Below are 23,609 nucleotides of genomic sequence, written 5' to 3' on the forward strand. Positions count from 1 at the left end.
CTATGACCTCAGGTCTGCCACGCCCCTTTATAAAAAAACAGTCTATGACCTGAAGGCCTTCTTCTGAACAGTACTAGCAATCACACTGACATAGCACTGAGCGTTCAGTATATAGCAACAGAACAACATAACTTGCATCTTCCTCTTCATCATCGTCATCACTTCCTGTGCTGCAGATCCGAGTCGCTCGTCTGGAGCAGCTGGAGAAGGAGCTTCAGGAGGCACACGAGTCTCGTGCCCCTCTGGAGAAAACACCCACCTTAGAGAGTCAGGTACGCTACCACACACACACACCTTACAGAGTCAGGTACGCTAGCACACACACCCACCTTAGAGAGTCAGGTACGCTAACACACACACACACTTTAGAGAGTCAGGTACGCTAGCACACACATGCTAACACCCACCTTAGAGAGTCAGGTACGCTAACACACACATGCTAACACCTACCTTAGAGAGTCTGGTACGCTAGCACACACATGCTAACCCACCTTAGAGAGTCTGGTACGCTAACACACACATGCTAACACCCACCTTAGAGAGCCAGGTACGCTAACACACACATGCTAACACCCACCTTAGAGAGTCTGGTACGCTAACACACACATGCTAACACCTACCTTAGAGAGTAAGGTATGCTAACACACACATGCTAACACCCACCTTAGAGAGTCAGGTACGCTAGCACACACATGCTAACACCTACCTTAGAGAGTAAGGTATGCTAACACACACATGCTAACACCCACCTTAGAGAGTCAGGTACGCTAGCACACACATGCTAACACCTACCTTAGAGAGTAAGGTATGCTAACACACACATGCTAACACCCACCTTAGAGAGTCAGGTACGCTAGCACACACATGCTAACACCTACCTTAGAGAGTAAGGTATGCTAACACACACATGCTAACACCCACCTTAGAGAGTAAGGTATGCTAACACACACATGCTAACACACACCTTACAGAGTCTGGTACGCTAGCACACACACCCACCTTAGAGAGTCAGGTACGCTACCACACACACATGCTAACACCTACCTTAGAGAGTCAGGTACGCTAACACACACACACACCTTAGAGCGTCAGGAACGTTAACACACAGATTCTAACACCTACCTTAGAGAGTCAGGTACGCTTACACACACATGCTAACACCCACCTTAGAGAGTCAGGTACGCTAGCACACACACACACCTTAGAGAATCAGGTACACTAGCACACACACACACAAGTCTCGTGCCCCTCTGGAGAAAACACCCACCTTAGAGAGCCAGGTCACTAGCACACACATGCTAACACCCACCTTAGAGAGTCAGGTACGCTAACACACACACCCACCTTAGAGAGTCAGGTACGCTAGCACACACATGCTTACACCCACCTTAGAGAGTCAGGTACGCTAGCACACACACCCACCTTAGAGAGTCTGGTACGCTAACACACACATGCTAACACCTACCTTAGAGAGTCAGGTACGCTAGCACACACATGCTAACACCTACCTTAGAGAGTCAGGTACGCTAGCACACACATGCTAACCCACCTTAGAGAGTCAGGTACGCTAGCACACACATGCTAACACCCATCTTAGAGAGTCTGGTACGCTAACACACACATGCTAACACCTACCTTAGAGAGTCAGGTACGCTAGCACACACATGCTAACACCTACCTTAGAGAGTCAGGTACGCTAGCACACACATGCTAACACCTACCTTAGAGAGTCAGGTACGCTAGCACACACATGCTAACACCTACCTTAGAGAGTCAGGTACGCTAGCACACACATGCTAACCCACCTTAGAGAGTCAGGTACGCTAACACACACGGTTGCTAAATAATATTCATAATTAGAGTCAATAGGGCAAGGTGACATTTCATACCCCCCACCCCATCAGAGTGTGCTTGTATGAGGTGCTTCAACATAGCACAAAATATCAAAGTTAGCTAGGCTAGCATTGGATACTGCTTCAACACAACCCCCCCTATCAGAGTCAGGTAGCCTAGCACAATCTGCCATTTCCTCTCAACAACAAAACCCCAGGTCCACCCTGAAAGCCCTCCTTCCCATCATCTGTCACAGTGTAATCAACCTCCAATCAGTTTGACTCCACACACATTGAAGATTATAGAAAAGGGATAAACTGGAGAAGTCTAATAGGGCCTTTAAAAAGGATTATAAACTGTTTGGTTATATAGATATGTATTGTTTATCACCATCCTTTTCCTCGATTCTCTGCTGCTTTTACAGTTGTGTCTTGCTTTTTTTATGTGCTGCAATGAATGTTTTATAAGAAAGCTAAATTATTAAGCTTCTCTCGAAGATGTTGCCATAAACAGTTTATGTTTTCGACTCTCGATGGGTCAGAAATGTAATTACTGGTGTTGCAGGTTTAGTCTGTGTTTAGCATCTCAGGCAGCATACAGAGCCCATTGTCATGTCCATAACTCTAAAATATGGTGTCATTCCTGTTAGAGCCATAGAAAAATATTTCATATTTGCTTAAATGTGACCATTCACAGCGAAATCAGTCGTTTTGCGCACATCGCTATTTTGAGAAAATCAACAATAACAAACTTCCGGGTTAAAATGTTGAATTTCACGTTTTCGCATAATTCGGCTGCATACAGTCTACAGTTTCATATCGTGAACGCATTTCACTGAAAAACCTACGTTTTGACTGTTAAACCCGGCGAAGATTCAACACATTTGCTGTCATTCCCGTTGTGCACGCGCTGCTTAAACAGGTGATTTCTCCTCTTCTGGCATATCGTGACAGAAGAACTATGTCAACTTTGGATGCGGTTATCTTAGCGATAGTTTGTGTAATACCATCGATATACATATCGTTGGAAAGCTTAGTTTATGGCCGTTCACGTGAGCACAATAACTTAATTTACTAAATTTTACCGAAACGAGTGGTTCCGCTTTACAGGGTCACAAATGTGATTTTTTTTTGTCAGTTTTTCTTTATTATTTCATGAAAAGAATGACAGTTTAAGTTAATAACAATGACGAAATAGAGACTTTATTCTGATCATTCGGTACCCGTGCATAAAGACGCACTGCTAGAACACAATTGGATCTGTTGCCATAACGATTCCTGAAAAATAATATGCTTAATGTAAAATATGGCATCATCAATAGCACTACAGACATGAACACATAAGTCTAGTTAGAGTCATGATTGCTTTCTTTAGAATGTAAAATATGGCACATCGTCAATATCACTATCCCTTAAAAAGTCTAGTTAGAGTCATGATTGCTTGTGACTTGTGACATTTACAGTTAGAATATTTTATTTATGCAGGTCTGCTTCAAATCCAATAAATGCAAACCTCAATAAAAGATGAGCTCCATTTCATAAATTAATCACTGTGAACATTTAGGACACGTCAGAACCCCACACAGTCACTCACTCATAGCGCACATGGGAGCCGGTTCTTCTGACTGGTCTCTCCTGCACCCTCTATCTACGTATTTGTCACTCACTCATAGTGCACATGGGAGTCGGTTCTTCTGACTGGTCTCTCCTGCACCCTGCTGCACCCTGCTGCTCGTTCACCTTGAGCTGATTGAGACAAACTGTCCCTCCTGCTGCAGTGCGTAGCCTGCTCACACTCTCTCTCTCTCTCTCACTCTCACTCTCTCTCTCTCTCTCTCGCTCTCTCTCTCGTTACTGTGTGCATTCACCTTGCTGCCTCACCGTCCAGCGTCACACACTTCCTCTGTGTGTTGCTAAGCAGAAAAGGGGACATGGCCCACTGTAGCGGCTCTGTGATTGGCTGAAAAGGGGACATGGCCCACTGTAGCGGCTCTGTGATTGGCTGAAAAGGGGACATGGCCCACTGTAGCGGCTCTGTGATTGGCTGTCCCTACAGCGGGCCCAGTGTCTCCCTGGCACCATGAGGCTGGCACTGGGAGAGCCTTTTCCTCGAGATTTAGAGTCGACCGTCTACTGCTACTATGTATCTATGGTTACTGCCATTCTATATATATCTATGGTTACTGCCATTCTATATTTATCTATGGTTACTGCCATTCTATATTTATCTATGGTTACTTCCGGGCAAACCTCAACTCTCTTGCGTCCTCCTGCACACACACCCCGAATAGTGATGCACCAGAGAGGAGAGGAGAGGGCATCAGCAGCTCTCTCTAGTGAACAGTAGTGATGCTCCAGAGAGGAGAGGAGAGGGCATCAGCAGCTCTCTCTAGTGAACAGTAGTGATGCTCCAGAGAGGAGAGGAGAGGAGAGGGCATCACAGCTCTCTCTAGTGAACAATAGTGATGCTCCAGAGAGGAGAGGAGAGGGCATCACAGCTCTCTAGTGAACAGTAGTGATGCACCAGAGAGGAGAGGAGAGGAGAGGGCATCACAGCTCTCTAGTGAACAGTAGTGATGCTCCAGAGAGGAGAGGAGAGGGCATCACAGCTCTCTAGTGAACAGTAGTGATGCTCCAGAGAGGAGAGGAGAGGGCATCACAGCTCTCTAGTGAACAGTAGTGATGCTCCAGAGAGGAGAGGAGAGGAGAGGGCATCACAGCTCTCTAGTGAACAGTAGTGATGCTCCAGAGAGGAGAGGAGAGGGCATCACAGCTCTCTAGTGAACAGTAGTGATGTTCCAGAGAGGAGAGGAGAGGGCATCACAGCTCTCTAGTGAACAATAGTGATGCTCCAGAGAGGAGAGGAGAGGGCATCACAGCTCTCTCTAGTGAACAGTAGTGATGCTCCAGAGAGGAGAGGAGAGGGCATCACAGCTCTCTAGTGAACAGTAGTGATGAGAGAGGAGAGGAGAGGGCATCACAGCTCTCTAGTGAACAGTAGTGATGCTCCAGAGAGGAGAGGAGAGGGCATCACAGCTCTCTAGTGAACAGTAGTGATGAGAGAGGAGAGGAGAGGGCATCACAGCTCTCTAGTGAACAGTAGTGATGCTCCAGAGAGGAGAGGAGAGGGCATCACAGCTCTCTAGTGAACAGCAGTGATGCACCAGAGAGGAGAGGAGAGGGCATCACAGCTCTCTAGTGAACAGTAGTGATGCTCCAGAGAGGAGAGGAGAGGGCATCACAGCTCTCTAGTGAACAGCAGTGATGCACCAGAGAGGAGAGGAGAGGGCATCACAGCTCTCTAGTGAACAGTAGTGATGAGAGAGGAGAGGAGAGGGCATCACAGCTCTCTAGTGAACAGTAGTGATGCTCCAGAGAGGAGAGGAGAGGGCATCACAGCTCTCTAGTGAACAGTAGTGATGAGAGAGGAGAGGAGAGGGCATCACAGCTCTCTAGTGAACAGTAGTGATGCTCCAGAGAGGAGAGGAGAGGGCATCACAGCTCTCTAGTGAACAGTAGTGATGCTGCAGAGAGGAGAGGAGAGGGCATCACAGCTCTCTAGTGCAGTGTTTTTCAACCTTTTTTGAGCCAAGGCACACTTTTTTCATTGAAAAAATCCTGAGGCACACCACCAACCGAAATTTTTAAATAAAATGAAATTTTATGGAAAATGAAATTAAATAAAAATCTGTAGCCCGCATTAACGATATCAAGTCATTCTTGTCAAAGTGTCTTGAATAGGAATCAAATGAACACAAAGACAATTATTTCTATTCACTCTTTTTTAGACCACTTTGGAAATTGGATAATTTCCCACGGCACACCTAACAATGTGTCACGGCACACTACTGTGCCACGGCACAGTGGTTGAAAAACACTGCTCTAGTGAACAGTAGTGATGCTCCAGAGAGGAGAGGGCATCACAGCTCTCTAGTGAACAGTAGTGATGCTCCAGAGAGGAGAGGAGAGGGCATCACAGCTCTCTAGTGAACAGTAGTGATGCTCCAGAGAGGAGAGGAGAGGGCATCACAGCTCTCTAGTGAACAATAGTGATGCTCCAGAGAGGAGAGGAGAGGGCATCACAGCTCTCTAGTGAACAGTAGTGATGCGCATCACAGCTCTCTAGTGAACAGTAGTGATGCTCCAGAGAGGAGAGGGCATCACAGCTCTCTCTAGTGAACAGTAGTGATGCTCCAGAGAGGAGAGGAGAGGGCATCACAGCTCTCTAGTGAACAGTAGTGATGAGAGAGGAGAGGAGAGGGCATCACAGCTCTCTAGTGAACAGTAGTGATGAGAGAGGAGAGGAGAGGGCATCACAGCTCTCTAGTGAACAGTAGTGATGAGAGAGGAGAGGAGAGGGCATCAGCAGCTCTCTGTAGTGAACAGTAGTGATGAGAGAGGAGAGGAGAGGGCATCACAGCTCTCTAGTGAACAGTAGTGTTGAGAGAGGAGAGGAGAGGGCATCACAGCTCTCTAGTGAACAGTAGTGATGAGAGAGGAGAGGAGAGGAGAGGGCATCACAGCTCTCTAGTGAACAGTAGTGATGAGAGAGGAGAGGAGAGGGCATCACAGCTCTCTAGTGAACAGTAGTGATGAGAGAGGAGAGGAGAGGGCATCACAGCTCTCTAGTGAACAGTAGTGATGAGAGAGGAGAGGAGAGGAGAGGGCATCACAGCTCTCTAGTGAACAGTAGTGATGAGAGAGGAGAGGAGAGGAGAGGGCATCACAGCTCTCTAGTGAACAGTAGTGATGAGAGAGGAGAGGAGAGGGCATCACAGCTCTCTAGTGAACAGTAGTGATGAGAGAGGAGAGGAGAGGAGAGGGCATCACAGCTCTCTAGTGAACAGTAGTGATGAGAGAGGAGAGGAGAGGAGAGGGCATCACAGCTCTCTAGTGAACAGTAGTGATGAGAGAGGAGAGGAGAGGGCATCACAGCTCTCTAGTGAACAGTAGTGATGAGAGAGGAGAGGAGAGGAGAGGGCATCACAGCTCTCTAGTGAACAGTAGTGATGAGAGAGGAGAGGAGAGGGCATCACAGCTCTCTAGTGAACAGTAGTGATGAGAGAGGAGAGGAGAGGAGAGGGCATCACAGCTCTCTAGTGAACAGTAGTGATGCTCCAGAGAGGAGAGGAGAGGAGAGGGCATCACAGCTCTCTAGTGAACAGTAGTGATGAGAGAGGAGAGGAGAGGAGAGGGCATCACAGCTCTCTAGTGAACAGTAGTGATGCTCCAGAGAGGAGAGGAGAGGGCATCACAGCTCTCTGTAGTGAACAACAGCGCTGTCACTAAACCTCAAGAGAGTCTGCGTTAATGGTGGCAAATAGGAATGTCAGTTAATGGTGGCAAATAGGAATGTCAGTTTCTGCAGTCACGTTGCTGCAATTCATGTTTTTGTTAATCTAATTGACAGCTCTACCTACATTTTGTTAAATAATGTCAATCTATGGTTGCCTTCACACTAGGTCCGTTTAACTGGACCGGACCCGAGTGCGGTTACTTCTACCGTAGTTGGTCTGTGTTCACATGACACGTTTGTGTGTGCACCCGGGTCCGTTTGGGTCATAAGCACCATGCTTCTAGACACGAACTTCCAGAATTCTGTTTACAAATATCACTTGGCAACACAGCAGAAGGCAGTGCAATGAAGAAGACAAAGGTAAAGATTCTTTAGATTCTTCAGAACGTTTGCTTAGCAACCTGCTCCAGGGTTCTAGCGAACCAGACCCGAGACCACCTTTTCAGGCGGACCCAGGTCCGGTCCCGGGTCCGCACCCGAGTTCGGTACGGTTGCGTTCACACTATCAAAAACAGCCAAACCATCGGACCAAACGAACCCGGGTCTGGTCCAGAGGACCTAGTGTGAGAGCACCCTATAAAGCAGACTGTAAGGCAGATACCAGGTGATAGGTCTATATTCATTTCCATTTTGATAGAGTCATGTTAAATGTGTATACTCATTTCCATTTTGATAGAGTCATGTTAAATGTGTACTCATTTCCATTTTGATAGAGTCATGTTAAATGTGTACTCATTTCCATTTTGATAGAGTCATGTTAAATGTGTATACTAATTTCCATTTTGATAGAGTCATGTTAAATGTGTACTAATTTCCATTTTGATAGTCATGTTAAATGTACAAGTTGACGGCACCTTTTGTCCTTTTGTGTGTTCTTAGCACATTAATCCCACTCAGGGAGAGCAGTGTCAGTGTGCTGGTGTGTGTGTGTGTGTGTGTGTGTGTGTGTGTGTGTGTGTGTGTGTGCAGTCTCAGTGTGCTGGTGTTGTTAGTAGACGTGTTCCACTCGCTCGGCTGCATAAAGAGATGCAGGACGCCATATGTGCTGTGTGTGTGTGTGCGTGCGTGTGTGTGTGTATGTGTGTGTGTGTGTGTGTGTGTGTGTGTGTGTGTGTGTGTGTGTGCGTGCGTGTGTGTGTGTATGTGTGTGTGTGTGTGTGTGTGTGTGTGTGTGTGTGTGTGTGTGTGTGTGTGTGTGTGCGTGCGTGTGTGTGTGTATGTGTGTGTGTGTGTGTGTGTGTGTGTGTGTGTGTGTGTGTGTGTGTGTGTGTGTGTGTTGTGAAGCATAAAGACATGCAGGATGCCATATGTGCCGCTCCACCCCCTTTTGTCTGAAGCTGCATCAGATTGCAGCCAAGGCAGCGGCAGCATCAAAGGTTACCATAGCGATGGACCACAGGATGAGAGGGGGGAGGGGGAGCGACTGGGCCTCCAGGGAGATGCAGGGAGCCGATTGGTTTGTCAAACGCAAATGGCGGGGAGCCTGGATGCCTCGCACAAGAAAAAAAAGAAAAGAAAGGAAAAAAGGAAAAAAGAAAAATAAGACATTTACATTTTAATATTTTTCAATATACAGGCCAGTCAATAAGAAAAATAAGACATTTACATTTTAATATTTTTAAATATACAGGCCAGTCAATAAGAAAGGACATCTACATTTTTTGTTGCCATTGATTCTATATTATTCATGCAGAATTTGTAAAAGATAGAATTTGCAATGACTGTACTTCATCCCTTTAGGACGGTTACTGAGTGCTTTGCTCACTACAGACCTGAGAGGAAATTACGTGTTTTTGTGCCTTTATTACGGCGCAGAGAGGAAATGACGTGTTTTTGTGCCTTTATTTCGCCGCAGGCGCTCAGCTGCTCGTCCAAGGCCTCCATGGAGACGGAGAACGTGTCCAGCGCCACGGGACAGGAGGCACCGGGAGAGGCTGGAAGCAAGGTAGCATTAGAGCACGCACACACACACGCACGCACGCACGCACGCACGCACGCACGCACGCACGCACGCACGCACGCACGCACGCACGCACGCACGCACGCACGCACGCACGCACGCACGCGCACGCACGCACGCACGCACGCACGCACGCACGCACGCACACACACATCTATACCATAGTTATATATGTATGAGAGGCTGGAAGCAAGGTAGCATTAGAGCACACACACACACACACACACACACACACACGCACGCACGCACACACGCACACACGCACACACGCACACACGCACACAGCGCCACGGGACAGGAGGCACCGGGAGAGGCTGGAAGCAAGGTAGCATTAGAGCACACACACACACACACACACACATCTATACCATAGTTATATATGTATGTATGTATGTATCTATATACTAGTTATATCTATACCCACACATATGATGGGGCAGCCGTGGCCTACTGGTTAGGGCTTCGAGCTTGTAACCGGAGGGTTGCCAGTTTGAGCCCCGACCAGTCCACGGCACCTAACCCCTCACTGCTCCCCGAGCGCCGCTGAATGAAGGCAGCTCACTGCTCCGGGTTAGTGTGTTTACCTCACTGTGTGTTCACTGTGTGCTGTGTGTGTTCACTAATTCACGGATGGGATAAATGCAGAGACCAAATTCCTTGTATACGCAAGTATACATGGCCAATGAGCCTGATTTGATTTGATTTGATACATGACACGCAAATGTACCTGTTATAGGCACAAACACACACACACACACATAATTGATATGCCTCTAACAGCAGGTATCTGGTATACCAACTCTAGAGTAGACATGCCCACACTCATATGCCCCCAGTGTTGTGCCCACACTCATATGCCCCCAGTGTTGTGCCCACACTCATATGCCCCCAGTGTTATGCCCACACTCATATGCCCCCAGTGTTATGCCCCCAGTGTTATGCCCACACTCATATGCCCCCACTCATATGCCCCCAGTGTTATGCCCCCACTCATATGCCCCCAGTGTTATGCCCCCAGTGTTATGCCCCCAGTGTTGTGCCCCCACTCATATGCCCCCAGTGTTATAGCCCCACTCATATGCCCCCAGTGTTATGCCCCCAGTGTTATGCCCCCAGTGTTATACCCACACTCATATGCCCCCAGTGTTATACCCACACTCATATGCCCCCAGTGTTATGCCCCCACTCATATGCCCCCAGTGTTATCTGCTGACCTGTGGCGTGTCTCTGCCCCCTGCTGGTCAGGTGGAGATGGTGTTCTGTGTTCTCTGCTAACTGTGCGTGTCTCTGCCCCCTGCTGGTCAGGTGGAGATGGTGTTCTGTGCTAACTGTGCGTGTCTCTGCCCCCTGCTGGTCAGGTGGAGATGGTGTTCTCTGCTAACTGTGCGTGTCTCTGCCCCCTGCTGGTCAGGTGGAGATGGTGTTCTGGCTGCTGTCCATGCTGGCGACGCGTGACCGCGAGGAGATGTCCCGCACGCTGCTCGCCATGTCCAGCTCGCAGGACAGCTGCCTGGCCATGCGCAAGTCCGGCTGCGTGCCACTGCTGGTGCAGATCCTGCACGACGGGCCCGAGGGGGGGGGCACGGGGGCCGGGGGGGGGGAGGCCGGGGGGGCCGGGGGGAACGTGGGCAGCAGTCGCGAGGCTCGGTCACGGGCGAGCGCGGCGCTGCACAACATCATCTACTCGCAGCAGGACGAGGGCCAGGCGCGGCGCGAGATGAGGGTGCTGCACGTGCTGGAGCAGATCCGCTCGCACTGCGAGAGCGGCTGGGATTGGATGGAGGGACACCTGGCCACGCCCTCCCCTGGAGGAACCCCAACCACAGGTCAGGGGTCACCGCACGGCAGCCGCAGGTCCAACAGCCTCCATGACAACAGCCTCCATGACAACATACTACACGCAGTATCCATGACAACAGCCTCCATGACAACATACTACAGGCAGTAACCATGACAACATACTACACGCAGTATCCATGACAACATACTACACGCAGTATCCATGACAACAGCCTCCATGACAACATACTACACGCAGTATCCATGACAACAGCCTCCATGACAACATACTACAGGCAGTAACCATGACAACAGCCTCCATGACAACATACTACACGCAGTATCCATGACAACATACTACAGGCAGTAACCATGACAACATACTACACGCAGTATCCATGACAACATACTACACGCAGTATTCATGACAACATACTACACGCAGTATTCATGACAACAGCCTCCATGACAGCATACTACACTCAGTATCCATGACAACAGCCTCCATGACAACATACTACACGCAGTATCCATGACAACAGCCTCCATGACAACATACTACAGGCAGTAACCATGACAACAGCCTCCATGACAACATACTACACGCAGTATCCATGACAACATACTACAGGCAGTAACCATGACAACATACTACACGCAGTATCCATGACAACATACTACACGCAGTATTCATGACAACATACTACACGCAGTATTCATGACAACAGCCTCCATGACAGCATACTACACTCAGTATCCATGACAACAGCCTCCATGACAACATACTACACGCAGTATCCATGACAACATACTACACGCAGTATTCATGACAACAGCCTCCATGACAGCATACTACAGGCAGTATCCATGACAACAGCCTCCATGACAACATACTACACACAGTATTCATGACAACAGCCTCCATGACAACATACTACAGGCAGTAGAGTTTGGCTGGGAGACGTCCACAGCGGTGTGAGCTCAGGGAATTGCCACTGGATTACTTACATAATTGTCCAGGTGTCTAATAGAGGATGTGAATAGCTAACCGGTGAACCTGTAGTAATCGTACACTTTCACTATATTTGGTTACAGTATGATATTCATCTCAGTTCACTGTTTATGTCTGACCATCTGTACTGTGGGCACTATTGTAAGTGCTGCTGTTGTGTATCTGACAATGCCTCACTGTACTAGCCTAGAAATCTAGACAGCAAATCTGATTGGTTGCCAGGGTAGTCAATAGTGATTTGAGTTTCTCCTCTGTGTAGGGCATGTCTCAGTAGTGATTTGAGTTTCAGTAGTGATTTGAGTTCCTCCTCCTCTTCTGTGCTCCACACAGATATCCTAGGGCATGTCTCAGTAGTGATTTGAGTTTCTCTTCTGTGAGGGGCATGTCTCACTAGTGATTTGAGTCTAGTGATTTGAGTTCCTCCTCTTCTGTGCTCCACACAGATATCCCAGAGCCAGTGGATCCCCAGATCTGCCAGGCCGTGTGTGCCGTGATGAAGCTCTCCTTTGATGAGGAGTACAGACGCGCCATGAACGAGCTCGGTGAGTCACCCTCGGGTCAAAGGTCACCCTCGGGCCCCTCGCCCGTCCGCACATCTGTCGTCCGATCTGCTTCAGTCAGGTCAAAGGTCAACGGAAGAGTCAGAGGAAAATCGCTAATCACAGCGTCATATCCATAGATGTAACACATAAGCGCTAATCACAGCGTCAAATCACAGTGTCATATCCAGAGATGTATATGTCTATGGTCAAATCACAGCGTCATATCCAGAGATGTATATGTCTATGGTCAAATCACAGCGTCATATCCAGAGATGTATATGTCTATGGTCAAATCACAGCGTCAAATCACAGCGTCGTATCCAGAGATGTATATGTCTATGGTCAAATCACAGCGTCATATCCAGAGATGTATATGTCTATGGTCAAATCACAGCGTCATATCCAGAGATGTATATGTCTATGGTCAAATCACAGCGTCATATCCAGAGATGTATATGTCTATGGTCAAATCACAGCGTCAAATCACAGCGTCATATCCAGAGATGTATATGTCTATGGTCAAATCACATCGTCATATCCAGAGATGTATATGTCTATGGTCAAATCACAGTGTCATATCCAGAGATGTATATGTCTATGGTCAAATCACAGCGTCATATCCAGAGATGTATATGTCTATGGTCAAATCACAGCGTCATATCCAGAGATGTATATGTCTATGGTCAAATCTCAGCGTCATATCCAGAGATGTATATGTCTATGGTCAAATCACAGCGTCATATCCAGAGATGTATATGTCTATGGTCAAATCACATCGTCATATCCAGAGATGTATATGTCTATGGTCAAATCACATCGTCAAATCACAGCGTCATATCCAGAGATGTATATGTCTATGGTCAAATCACAGCGTCATATCCAGAGATGTATATGTCTATGGTCAAATCACATCGTCATATCCAGAGATGTATATGTCTATGGTCAAATCACATCGTCAAATCACAGCGTCATATCCAGAGATGTATATGTCTATGGTCAAATCACATCGTCATATCCAGAGATGTATATGTCTATGGTCAAATCACATCGTCATATCCAGAGATGTATATGTCTATGGTCAAATCACAGCGTCATATCCAGAGATGTATATGTCTATGGTCAAATCACAGCGTCATATCCAGAGATGTATATGTCTATGGTCAAATCTCAGCGTCATATCCAGAGATGTATATGTCTATGGTCAAATCACAGTGTCATATCCAGAGATGTATATGTCTATGGTCAAATCACAGCGTCATATCCAGAGATGTATATGTCTATGGTCAAATCACAGTGTCATATCCAGAGATGTATATGTCTATGGTCAAATCACAGTGTCATATCCAGAGATGTATATGTCTATGGTCAAATCACAGCGTCATATCCAGAGATGTATATGTCTATGGTCAAATCTCAGTATCTTAAGGTGAACACGGAGATGGCTCCTGACTCCTTACACATAAGCGCAAGACACTGCAGGTGTGAGTGGGTGGGCTGAAGTGGTATATAAATAATGTAAATATAAATAAATCAGTAAATCATAATATATAAATCAGTGTGCTACTACTCACAGAGCCCCCTCTCAGCTCTTTACAGCACTATTCCTATCAGAAGAGCTATGGAACATAACTTGTGGATAATCCTTTGATTCTGCAAGCACAGCAAATGCTGGAGATTAGAGAATGTCGAGAAACAATGCGACCGGCTTTATAAAAAAACCCTCACATTTCCTGTGTTTCAGTACCAATAAAATTCTGTCTTTGAGTGAAAAACATCTCACCAGATGGACTTGGTGTCCAGTCATATGGCGATTGTACTCACACACTCCAGCCTGTGTGTATGACTGTAGGGGGTCAGATGGACTTGGTGTCCAGTCATGTGGCGATTGTACTCACACACTCCTGCCTGTGTGTGTGACTGTAGGGGGTGTGCAGGTGGTGGCTGAGCTGGTGCATCTGGACCAGGAGCTGTACGGCATGCAGAACGACCCCATCAACATGGCGCTGAGGCGCTACGCCGGCATGGCGCTCACAAACCTCACCTTTGGGGACGTGGTCAACAAGGTAACGCAGTCATGAAACACACAAGCTTCAGCATCTCTCTTCTTATGTCTGTGTACTTTATTCTAACTGTGTATTGTCATGTATATAAACATTGTCAATAGTCCATGTACTGTACATATTGTGTTTATAAGTAACATCAATATATTGGAGCCAGTTTCCTTGTATGTGTGAACGTACTTTGGCATTGAAAGCTGAAATGACTCTATTAATAAGCTCTGGTTGAGCTTTGCTGTTCAAAAGTTTCTCTGTGAAAAGATCCCGTTATTAAGTGTGCCATTTAGCTTAGTTTTTAATTAATGTGCTCCGGCGAGGGTATTTTTAGAGGCAGATGGAGTTCACGGTGTGTTTTGCGCTGTTTCCAGGCCACTCTCTGTACTAGGAAGAGCAGTCTGCAGGCGATAGTGACACAGCTTGCATCAGACAGTGAGGAATTACATCAGGTAAAAAACAGAAGACGATGCAGAACAGCACTTTTATAAGTGTACTCCTGCAACACCATATTCCAATATTAGTGTGTATTTTTCAGAACGCTGAGAAAACTGTTGTGTGTCTCCTCAGGTGGTGTCGAGCATTCTGCGGAACCTGTCGTGGCGTGCGGATATCAACAGCAAGCGAGCGCTCAGAGACGTGGGCAGCGTAGCGGCACTGATGGCGTGTGCGCTTCAGGCCACAAAGGTAAACACAATGCACACACAGGCTGGCCCTTAGCTTATCTCCCCTATCTAACCGGTCTGACACTATTAGCCTAGCTTAGCTTATTTCCCCAATCTAACCCTGTCTGACACTCTTAGCCTAGCTTAGCTTGTCTCCCCTATCTAACCCTGTCTGACACTATTAGCCTAGCTTAGCTTATTTCCCCAATCTAACCCCGTCTGACACTATTAGCCTAACTTAGCTTATTTCCCCTATCTAACCCCGTCTGACACTATTAGCCAGTTAGTCTATAGCTCTCTTAGTGCACACAGAGAATAGAAGGATATGTAAATTGTGTATACATTAAGCTATAAAATGTATAAAGGGTGCTGCTGAGATGCTATCATTCAAGAATTTATCGGCATCTGTTAATTAAAATCAATGGCTACTCTCCAATGTAATAGTAGGAGCATCAAGCAAAGTAGGACACTCAGCAAGTGCTGATGAGGCTCTTACTAGGTCCATTCTACACTGAACATGTTCAGTCCTCAGCACATCTCGTCCATTCTACACTGAACATGTTCAGTCCTCAGCACATCTCGTCCATTCTACACTGAACATGTTCAGTCCTCAGCACATCTCGTCCATTCTACACTGAACATGTTCAGTCCTCAGCACATCTCGTCCATTCTACACTGAACATGTTCAGTCCTCAGCACATCTCGTCCATTCTACACTGAACATGTTCAGTCCTCAGCACATCTCGTCCATTCTACACTGAACATGTTCAGTCCTCAGCACATCTCGTCCATTCTACACTGAACATGTTCAGTCCTCAGCACATCTCGTCCATTCTACACTGAACACGTTCAGTCCTCAACACATCTCGTCCATTTTACACTGAACATGTTCAGTCCTCAACACATCTCGTCTCTGTGCTCCGTTCTCTCGTCCCTCCCCGCCCCCCCGCAGGAGTCCACTCTGAAGAGCATCCTCAGCGCGCTGTGGAACCTGTCGGCTCACAGCCAGGAGAACAAGGTGTCCATCTGCTCCGTGGAGGGCGCTCTGGGCTTCCTGGTCAGCACGCTCACCTACAGGTGCCAGACCAACTCCCTCGCCATCATCGAGAGCGGCGGAGGCATCTTGCGCAACGTGTCCAGTCTCATCGCAACCCGAGATGATTACAGGTACGGTTTTATATCGTATTTGCAGAATATTCTACTTCAGAATCTCATTTGGCACTAGCATAGTACATGGTACATTTCAGAATGGCACTATTTGCTGAAGATCAATGGTTTGTGTAATGCTAGGTGTCTCTAGACTATACACAATACTTGACCTGTATACAACACCACTCTTTCCACAGACACATCACTTGACCTTTGACCTGTTTACAATACCACTCTTTCCACAGACACAATACTTGACCTGTATGTATGTGTGTGTGTGTGTGTGTGTGTGTGTGTGTGTGTGTGTGTGTGTGTACCACTCTTTCCACAGACAAATCCTCAGGGACCACAACTGTCTGCAGACCCTCCTGCAGCACCTGCGTTCCCACAGCCTGACCATCGTGAGCAACGCCTGCGGAACCCTCTGGAACCTCTCTGCCCGCAGCCCCAAGGACCAGGAGCTGCTGTGGGATCTGGGCGCAGTGAGCATGCTCAGAAACCTCATCCACTCCAAGCACAAGATGATCGCCATGGGAAGCGCCGCGGCGCTCCGGAACCTTCTGGCCAACCGGCCGCTCAAGTACAAGGACACGGCGGTGATCTCGCCGGGCTCCTGCGTGCCCTCGCTGTACATGCGCAAGCAGAAGGCGCTCGAGGCTGAGCTGGATGCCAAGCACTTGGCAGAGACATTTGACTCCATTGAAAAGCAAAGTCCAAAACACCCAAGTATTAACAAACCACTGAGGCACATTGAGAGCCTTGCGAAGGACTATGCTTCTGACTCTGGCTGCTTTGACGACGATGAGGCCCCAAATGTGTCGAGCAGCCTGGACACAGGGACGTACTCCATGCTGTCCATGTTCCTGAACAATTCCAACTTCCTCCAGGGTCCGCCCCGGAAGAAAGACAACGAGCCCGAGAGAGACGTTGGGCTGCCCCTGCCGGACGATAAGAAGCACGGCCCCCCAGACGATGAGGTGTCCTTGGCAGCGGAAAAGCTCGCGAAGAAGATCACCAACACAGTGGCAAAGATCGACAAGCTGGTGGAGGACATTACCATGCACACATCCTCAGAGGACAGCTTCAGTCTCAGCTCCGAGGACCACTTCGTGGACTGGCAGTATGGTTCTGACGAGCTCCACGAGGCCAGAGCCAAGTCGTGCTCCCCATGCCGGCTCTCAGACACCAGCAGTCTCGCACACAGAGAGCGACTGAGCCGAGCCCATGCCCTGCTGCGGCTCAAGACCAATCACAGCAGCCTGTCCAACGACAGCCTCAACAGCGGCAGCACCAGTGACGGCTACTGTGGCAGCAAGGACCAGGTGCGCACTGCGGCCAAACCACAAATGCAAAAGCGGCCGGACAAGCTTGAGCTTAAGGTGGCCCACCATGACTTCCTCAATAATCCAACGCAAGGCACCACAGAGATTAATAAGAATGAAATACCAGAGCGAGATTCTGAAGTCAAGATGTCGGAGCCCAGCAGCACAGAGACAGAGAAAGCTGAAGCTAATCTGTCCACACCAGCCACTACATCCACCAAGGTCTCATCCGATGTGAGCATGCCCACCATCAAGCTATCCCCCTCTTACCAGCACGTCCCGCTCATACAGAGTGTGGCCAAGTTTGGGGTTGCCAAGAACACCATAAATGTCCAGGCAGCCCAGGCCATGAGAAGGCAAGCCTGGGTGCCCACAGTGATGACTGGGGGAAGCATGACCAAGTTTTCCCCAATCGTAGCAGCCAGAAGCCCAGTGCTGGGTCAGATGGAGACTGTGCAGAAGTACTCGGTGGAGAACACGCCCATATGCTTCTCTCGCTGCAGCTCCCTCTCCTCCCTGTCGTCTGGCGACGGCGCCCTGGACGGACAGAGCCAGAGCGAGAACGAGCTGGAGAGCGACTCGTCCCTGGAGATCATCGAAGTCGAGGACGATGACGAGGATCTGAGGAGAAAGGAGGAAGAGGATGAGACGCTGCATGATCTAAGCGACAGCCAGATGCTCGTGACGGACCAGAAGACCAGCGCCAGCATCAGCAGCCTGACCTCCGACCCCATCGAGATCCCCAAGCATCGCGAGAAGGTCTTCCTCAGGGAAGTGTCCCCCGTCATTCCCGAAGACCAAACTCCATCAAGTTCCTCCGACAACTACATCCACGAGACACCTCTTGTCATGAGCCGCTGCAGCTCCGTCAGCTCTCTGGGCAGCTTTGAGTCCCCCTCCATCGCCAGCTCCATCCTGAGCGACCCCTGCAGTGAGATGATTAGTGGGACCGTGAGCCCAAGTGACCTGCCGGACAGCCCTGGGCAGACCATGCCTCCCAGTCGCAGCAAAACCCCATGCTGTGGCGAGACAGGGGGCCCCGAGGCCCAGAACATGGGCAACCAATGGGAGAGCAGCCTGAGGAAGTTCATGGAGATCGCAGATTTCAAGGAACGGTTCAACCTTCCTCCCGACTTGGACACTATGATCTACTTCACTGTGGAGAAACCGACAGAGAACTTCTCGTGCGCCTCCAGCCTGAGTGCTCTGCCTCTGCACGAGCACTACATACAGAAGGACGTGGAGCTCAAACTAACCCCTCTGCTGCAGCAGCAAGACAACAACCCCGACGCCCACCACGCACAGAGAGATGAGCTGGATGATCGAGGCTGTCTCGACCAAGCTGAGCGGTACAGCGAAGGGAATTCAGATGACGACATAGAGATTCTCAAGGAGTGTATCAACTCCGCAATGCCCTCCAGGTTTAGGAAAGTTAGACCTCTGATGTCTACTCTGTCCAACCAGATGCTTAACCCTCAAGGTAGAAGATCTATTCAGCTGCCCGTGTATATGGTGCTGCCCAGTAGTAATCAGATGTGTGCCATGCGGAAGCCTGGAATGAGTGAAAGGGACATCTATCATGATGATTCCTCCTTCACAGATTCAGCAGAGGGTACTGCGATTAACTTCTCAAGCACCACTTCCCTGAGCGACGAGACCCTTCAGTACCCCATGAAGGCCAAGGCAGCCAAGGACTGGCGTGCCAGGAGCATGGAGAAGAGGGAGCTCATCGATCAAGAGGCCAAGCGAATTGAGGAGCTGCGTATCTTTTCACGCTTCCACAAGCCTAACAAGACGCCCAATCAGGCAGAAGTGACGGGCGCTCAGATGAACAGGATGAGGCACGGCGTCCCAACCCAGAGACTGCTCATGCAGAGCAAAGAAATGGCCGCTAGACTGACCCAGCAGAGGTCCAACCGAGCCCAGTCACCCGTGCCCAACATCCAAAAGCAGGCGCAGAATCTTTCACGGAGCATGCCGCAGCTCGATCTGCCCATCAGAGCGCAAAGGGCAGAGATGTATCAAAGCCAGAAGTCTCTCTACGGCGAGAATGCTCAGGAAAACGTGGCATTTCAGTCGATGCGACATCCAACACCAACTGAGGAAGCCATCTACTGTTTCTATGACGATCAACTGGATAAAGAGGAAACAAGGATGACACAAACAGGACAGAAACAAATTAACGATACAAACAACAGGATCACCATGACAATCCGCGGAGGCATGAAGGGCAAGCGTGAGGACAGTCCCCAGACGAGGCTCAAGGGCTTCCACAAGATCAAGCAGAATCTGATCATGAACGAGGCCCCGCCATGTTACTCGCTCAGCTCCTCCCTGAGCTCCCTCAGCGACGCAGACTTCGAAGAGCACAAGGGGAAGAAGCAGCAGGTCTGGATGAAGAACAGACACAGTGTGGCATCTAATCCAGCGCTGTGCAACAACAAGCTTCCCCACATCCAGAGCCCGTACGAGGACCACAGCTCGCCCAGCTCCGTCAGCATGGACTCTGAGGATGACCTGCTGCTGAAGTGCATCACGTCCGCCATGCCCAAGCAGAGGAAGAAGCAGTCGGGGAGGAAGAGGAAGTCTGACAGGAAACAGAAGCAGAGAAACGGCCAACAGAAAGCCTCCGATGACTGCAGACCTGAGAAGGAGTTGGAGAGCGACGACATGTTGTCTGATAAAGACTCAGACCTCAACAGCGTTGAGTGGAGGGCAATACAGGAGGGCGCTAATTCTATTGTAACGAAGCTGCAAGCCTCAAAGTCTCAAGAGCAGTCATCCGAGTCCGAGTCAGTGTTGTCGTTCATGTCTGGTGTTTCTATGACATCGAGCTTTACCCCCAAGGCAGACAGAAAGAACAACAAAGACAACAAGAATGCAAAGAAACTGTCAGAGGGTAGAAACCAAGGGACCCCACTTGACTTCACCCAGCGCAAGCCTGTCTCAAACTTGCCAGTTGTCTTCAGAGGCCGAACGGTGATCTACACACCTAAGAAAGAGACAACCCTCTCACAGCGCCCACCTCCTAGAAAGGTGTCACCCAAAACAGAGAAACCGGTGAAGAATCCTAACCTTGCTCAGCATAGATCTCGTAGTCTGCACAGGCTCGGATGGCCCAGTGACTCCACAGAATTCTCTCTGCCCAAGAGAAGCTCAACTCCGCCTGCAAGGATACCAAAAAGCTCATCTTCTGGTTCCGGGTCCTCACAAAGCTCTACCCCATCGAGGCAGACCCAGAAAAAGCTTTCTCCTTCTCCAACTCAACCCAGTAAGCCCGCTCTGAAAAAGGTCACAACTCCAGCCTCTAGTCCTCCAGGCAGGAATGGAAACACATCAAACACAAATCAGCCCACTAAATCCACCGTCAACAGCAAAACTCAGAAGTCTCCCGTCCGTATACCGTTCATGCAGACTCAGGCACAGCAACCGAGGACAATCTCTCCTCTGGTGACCAATCAGCCTACTTCGATCAGCAGGCAGAACAGCCAGGTGTCAGGAAAGAGAATCTCACCGGCCAACCGCTTTGAGCTAGTACGCATGACATCATCCCATTCCAGCGGAGGCGAGACCGACCGCAACGGCTTCCTGCGACAGCTGACCTTCATCAAGGAGTCGCCCAGCACCTCACGACGAGATGGATCTTGCTCGCGCTCCGTGCCCACTTCCCAGCATGCCTCACCCCGCAGAACCGGTGCCGGCACCTCCGCCGTGTTCCTCTGCTCGTCGCGGTGCCAGGAGCTGAAGCCCGTGGTGCAGGGGCCCAGGAGAGGGCTGTGCCGGGGCCCAGGACAGAGAGCGATCCCTGAGCAAGGGCTCCTGCGGCAAAGCAGCGCGCTCGCCAGGGCCACCTCCACCGACGCCAGAGACTTCGAGGTGAAGCGGCCAGCCAGAAGGACCAGCTCGGAGAGCCCCTGTAGGATCCCCAGAAGGAACGTTCCGGCTCCCAAGCCCGTCACGGGCAGGGAGGCGTTCAGGCGTGAGCGCGAGACGATCAAGCGCGAGCGTGAGCGGGAAACGTTCAAACGGCACGCCTCGTCCCCCAGCATCAACGTCCTCAGCCGCGTCACCAGCCGCACGTCGCTGCGCTCCTCATCCTCCGACTCCAGCACCCGCGCCAAGAGCGACGAGGACACCAAGAAGAGGACGCAGAAGGCGGGAAGTCGTGGCGCAGACAGGACCACCTGGAGGAGGATCCGTGACGAGGACGTGCCTCAGATCCTGAAGAGCACTCTGCCGGCCACTGCGTTGCCTCTGTTGCCTTCACCCAATGGGCAAAAACCGATGCCGCCACCACTGCCAAGCAAACTGCCAACCATTGTGCTGAAGTCCAGGAAGACCAGTGACGCAATCGTTCAGACTGAGGACTTGTCCACCAGCAAGACAAACTCGAGCACCTCCCCAACAATCGAAAACGGCCCAGCCATGCCCGAGGACGCCTCTAAACTCGTCCTGCTTCGGAAGATCAGCATCGCGTCCTCCGGCAACCTGCAGGACGGAGACTCCGATTGCTCGCTGAAGAGCCACAGCACAGCGTCGTCTCTCAACTTCTCCGACGGACACAGCGGGGGCGTCGGCCACTTCCGCCACAGTTCCCCCAGCAAGGCCGCCCGAGTCACTCCATTCAACTACACCCCCAGCCGCATGGCCTGCTCCCAGCAGGACATGCAATGCCAAGCCTCAACACTCACCGAGAAGCCAGCTGAGAAGGTTGAAGCTTAGCGGCTGTGCCCCTCTGGCAGTGTGTTCAGAATTGGGTCCACATTGTGTTTTCCGGATGCTGCAACTCAGGTGGATTCATTGAAAGCATCAGTGTTTTTACCTCTGATGATGTATAACTTCTCCTGTCTTGCCTCCTTCTTGCCATACATCTGAAAACATCCACCTCCAAGGACACTGGCGCTAGCATCCCAAGATCCCATGTGTTCACACAGTAGCTGCAGTCCTTAAAGTAATATGCATAATCCCTGAAGAGATGACCCATCCTGAAAAAGGTGCATTTTTCTACTTTTTTTGTACATGTACATATACCACAGCTTTTGCTTTGCAAGTCATATAAACACACACCCACACAAATTCTCTGTGACAGACTATAATCCTTCGGATGGGTGGGTGGGTTGGGTGGGAAGTTAGGCTTTCAGCACTCAAACAAACAATATGCAAAATCAAGCAAGCTGAATCTCTGAATTGAGACTTGTTTTGAACTCTTGTGGGCCTCCTGTCTTGGACTTTCAGTGGAGAAGACTGTTGAACTTCAACATGAGACAGAAACCATGGATGTCTGTGTTAATGTACAGTATTTCCTTTGTATTCACAAATATTTAATCTTTTGTCACATTACTGACACCTGAGATCTGCCACAATCAGCCTTCACTTTGTAAACACTGCAGGTAAGCCATTTGCAAATAGCTCATCAACCAATCAGCACAGCTAGAAATGTGTCTCTGTGATGTAAAGATAACCGCAAACTATACCATACGCAGTCCCTCAGCAGTCTGCTGTCAGGCAACAAGGACTCGCTTGTTTAATCTGATCTCAAACCGAACTCTCCTACCCCCAGCAGTTATTCACATTAAACAACTCAACTAAATGAAACCGAACTCTCCTACCCCCAGCAGTTATTCACATCAAACTACTAAACTAAACGGAGAAATCTGAGGAAGGTTTCATCAAGAGAAGAACGTTCCTGCAGGCACATGCTTGGAGAAGCGATGTGTTGCTCCATTGCAGCTGAACAGGCTCAGTAACCACATGTTCCAGTGAAGTAGCTGTGTATGTATATATCCGCTTACTGAATGCTTCGTTTGATAATATAATTGTGTGTTTGCCTTTAGATTCAGGTATGCGTAAGTACTTTACCTAAGAGCAAAAAATCATGTGTAGTTATCACTGGGAGAAAGCTCCACTGAACTCCTGTGAGGGAACACCACTGGGGTCTCCACAGAAGCTGGGCCTGAGGAAGGCAGGAAGGCCAGAGGGAAGCTGTACCATATAATTGCAT

The 23,609-nt window shown here is 49.3% G+C and overlaps 1 protein-coding gene across 1 annotated transcript in view; it reads left to right on the top strand.

The window, feature by feature from the left end:
- The window catches only part of apc2 (APC regulator of WNT signaling pathway 2), a 54,014-nt gene extending 31,325 nt beyond the window's left edge, over window positions 1-22,689 (top strand). Inside the window, exons 7-15 of the mRNA XM_062556395.1 lie at window positions 177-272; window positions 8,984-9,073; window positions 10,500-10,914; window positions 12,332-12,421; window positions 14,345-14,484; window positions 14,847-14,924; window positions 15,043-15,159; window positions 16,090-16,304; window positions 16,618-22,689. Coding sequence (XP_062412379.1) covers window positions 177-272; window positions 8,984-9,073; window positions 10,500-10,914; window positions 12,332-12,421; window positions 14,345-14,484; window positions 14,847-14,924; window positions 15,043-15,159; window positions 16,090-16,304; window positions 16,618-22,330 — 6,954 coding nt within the window. The 3' untranslated portion in view covers window positions 22,331-22,689. The remainder of the gene's footprint in view (window positions 1-176; window positions 273-8,983; window positions 9,074-10,499; window positions 10,915-12,331; window positions 12,422-14,344; window positions 14,485-14,846; window positions 14,925-15,042; window positions 15,160-16,089; window positions 16,305-16,617) is intronic.
- Window positions 22,690-23,609: the final 920 nt, after the last annotated feature.

Source organism: Sardina pilchardus, chromosome 15 (assembly GCF_963854185.1).
Source record: "Sardina pilchardus chromosome 15, fSarPil1.1, whole genome shotgun sequence".
NCBI classification, from domain to species: Eukaryota; Metazoa; Chordata; class Actinopteri; order Clupeiformes; family Clupeidae; genus Sardina; species Sardina pilchardus.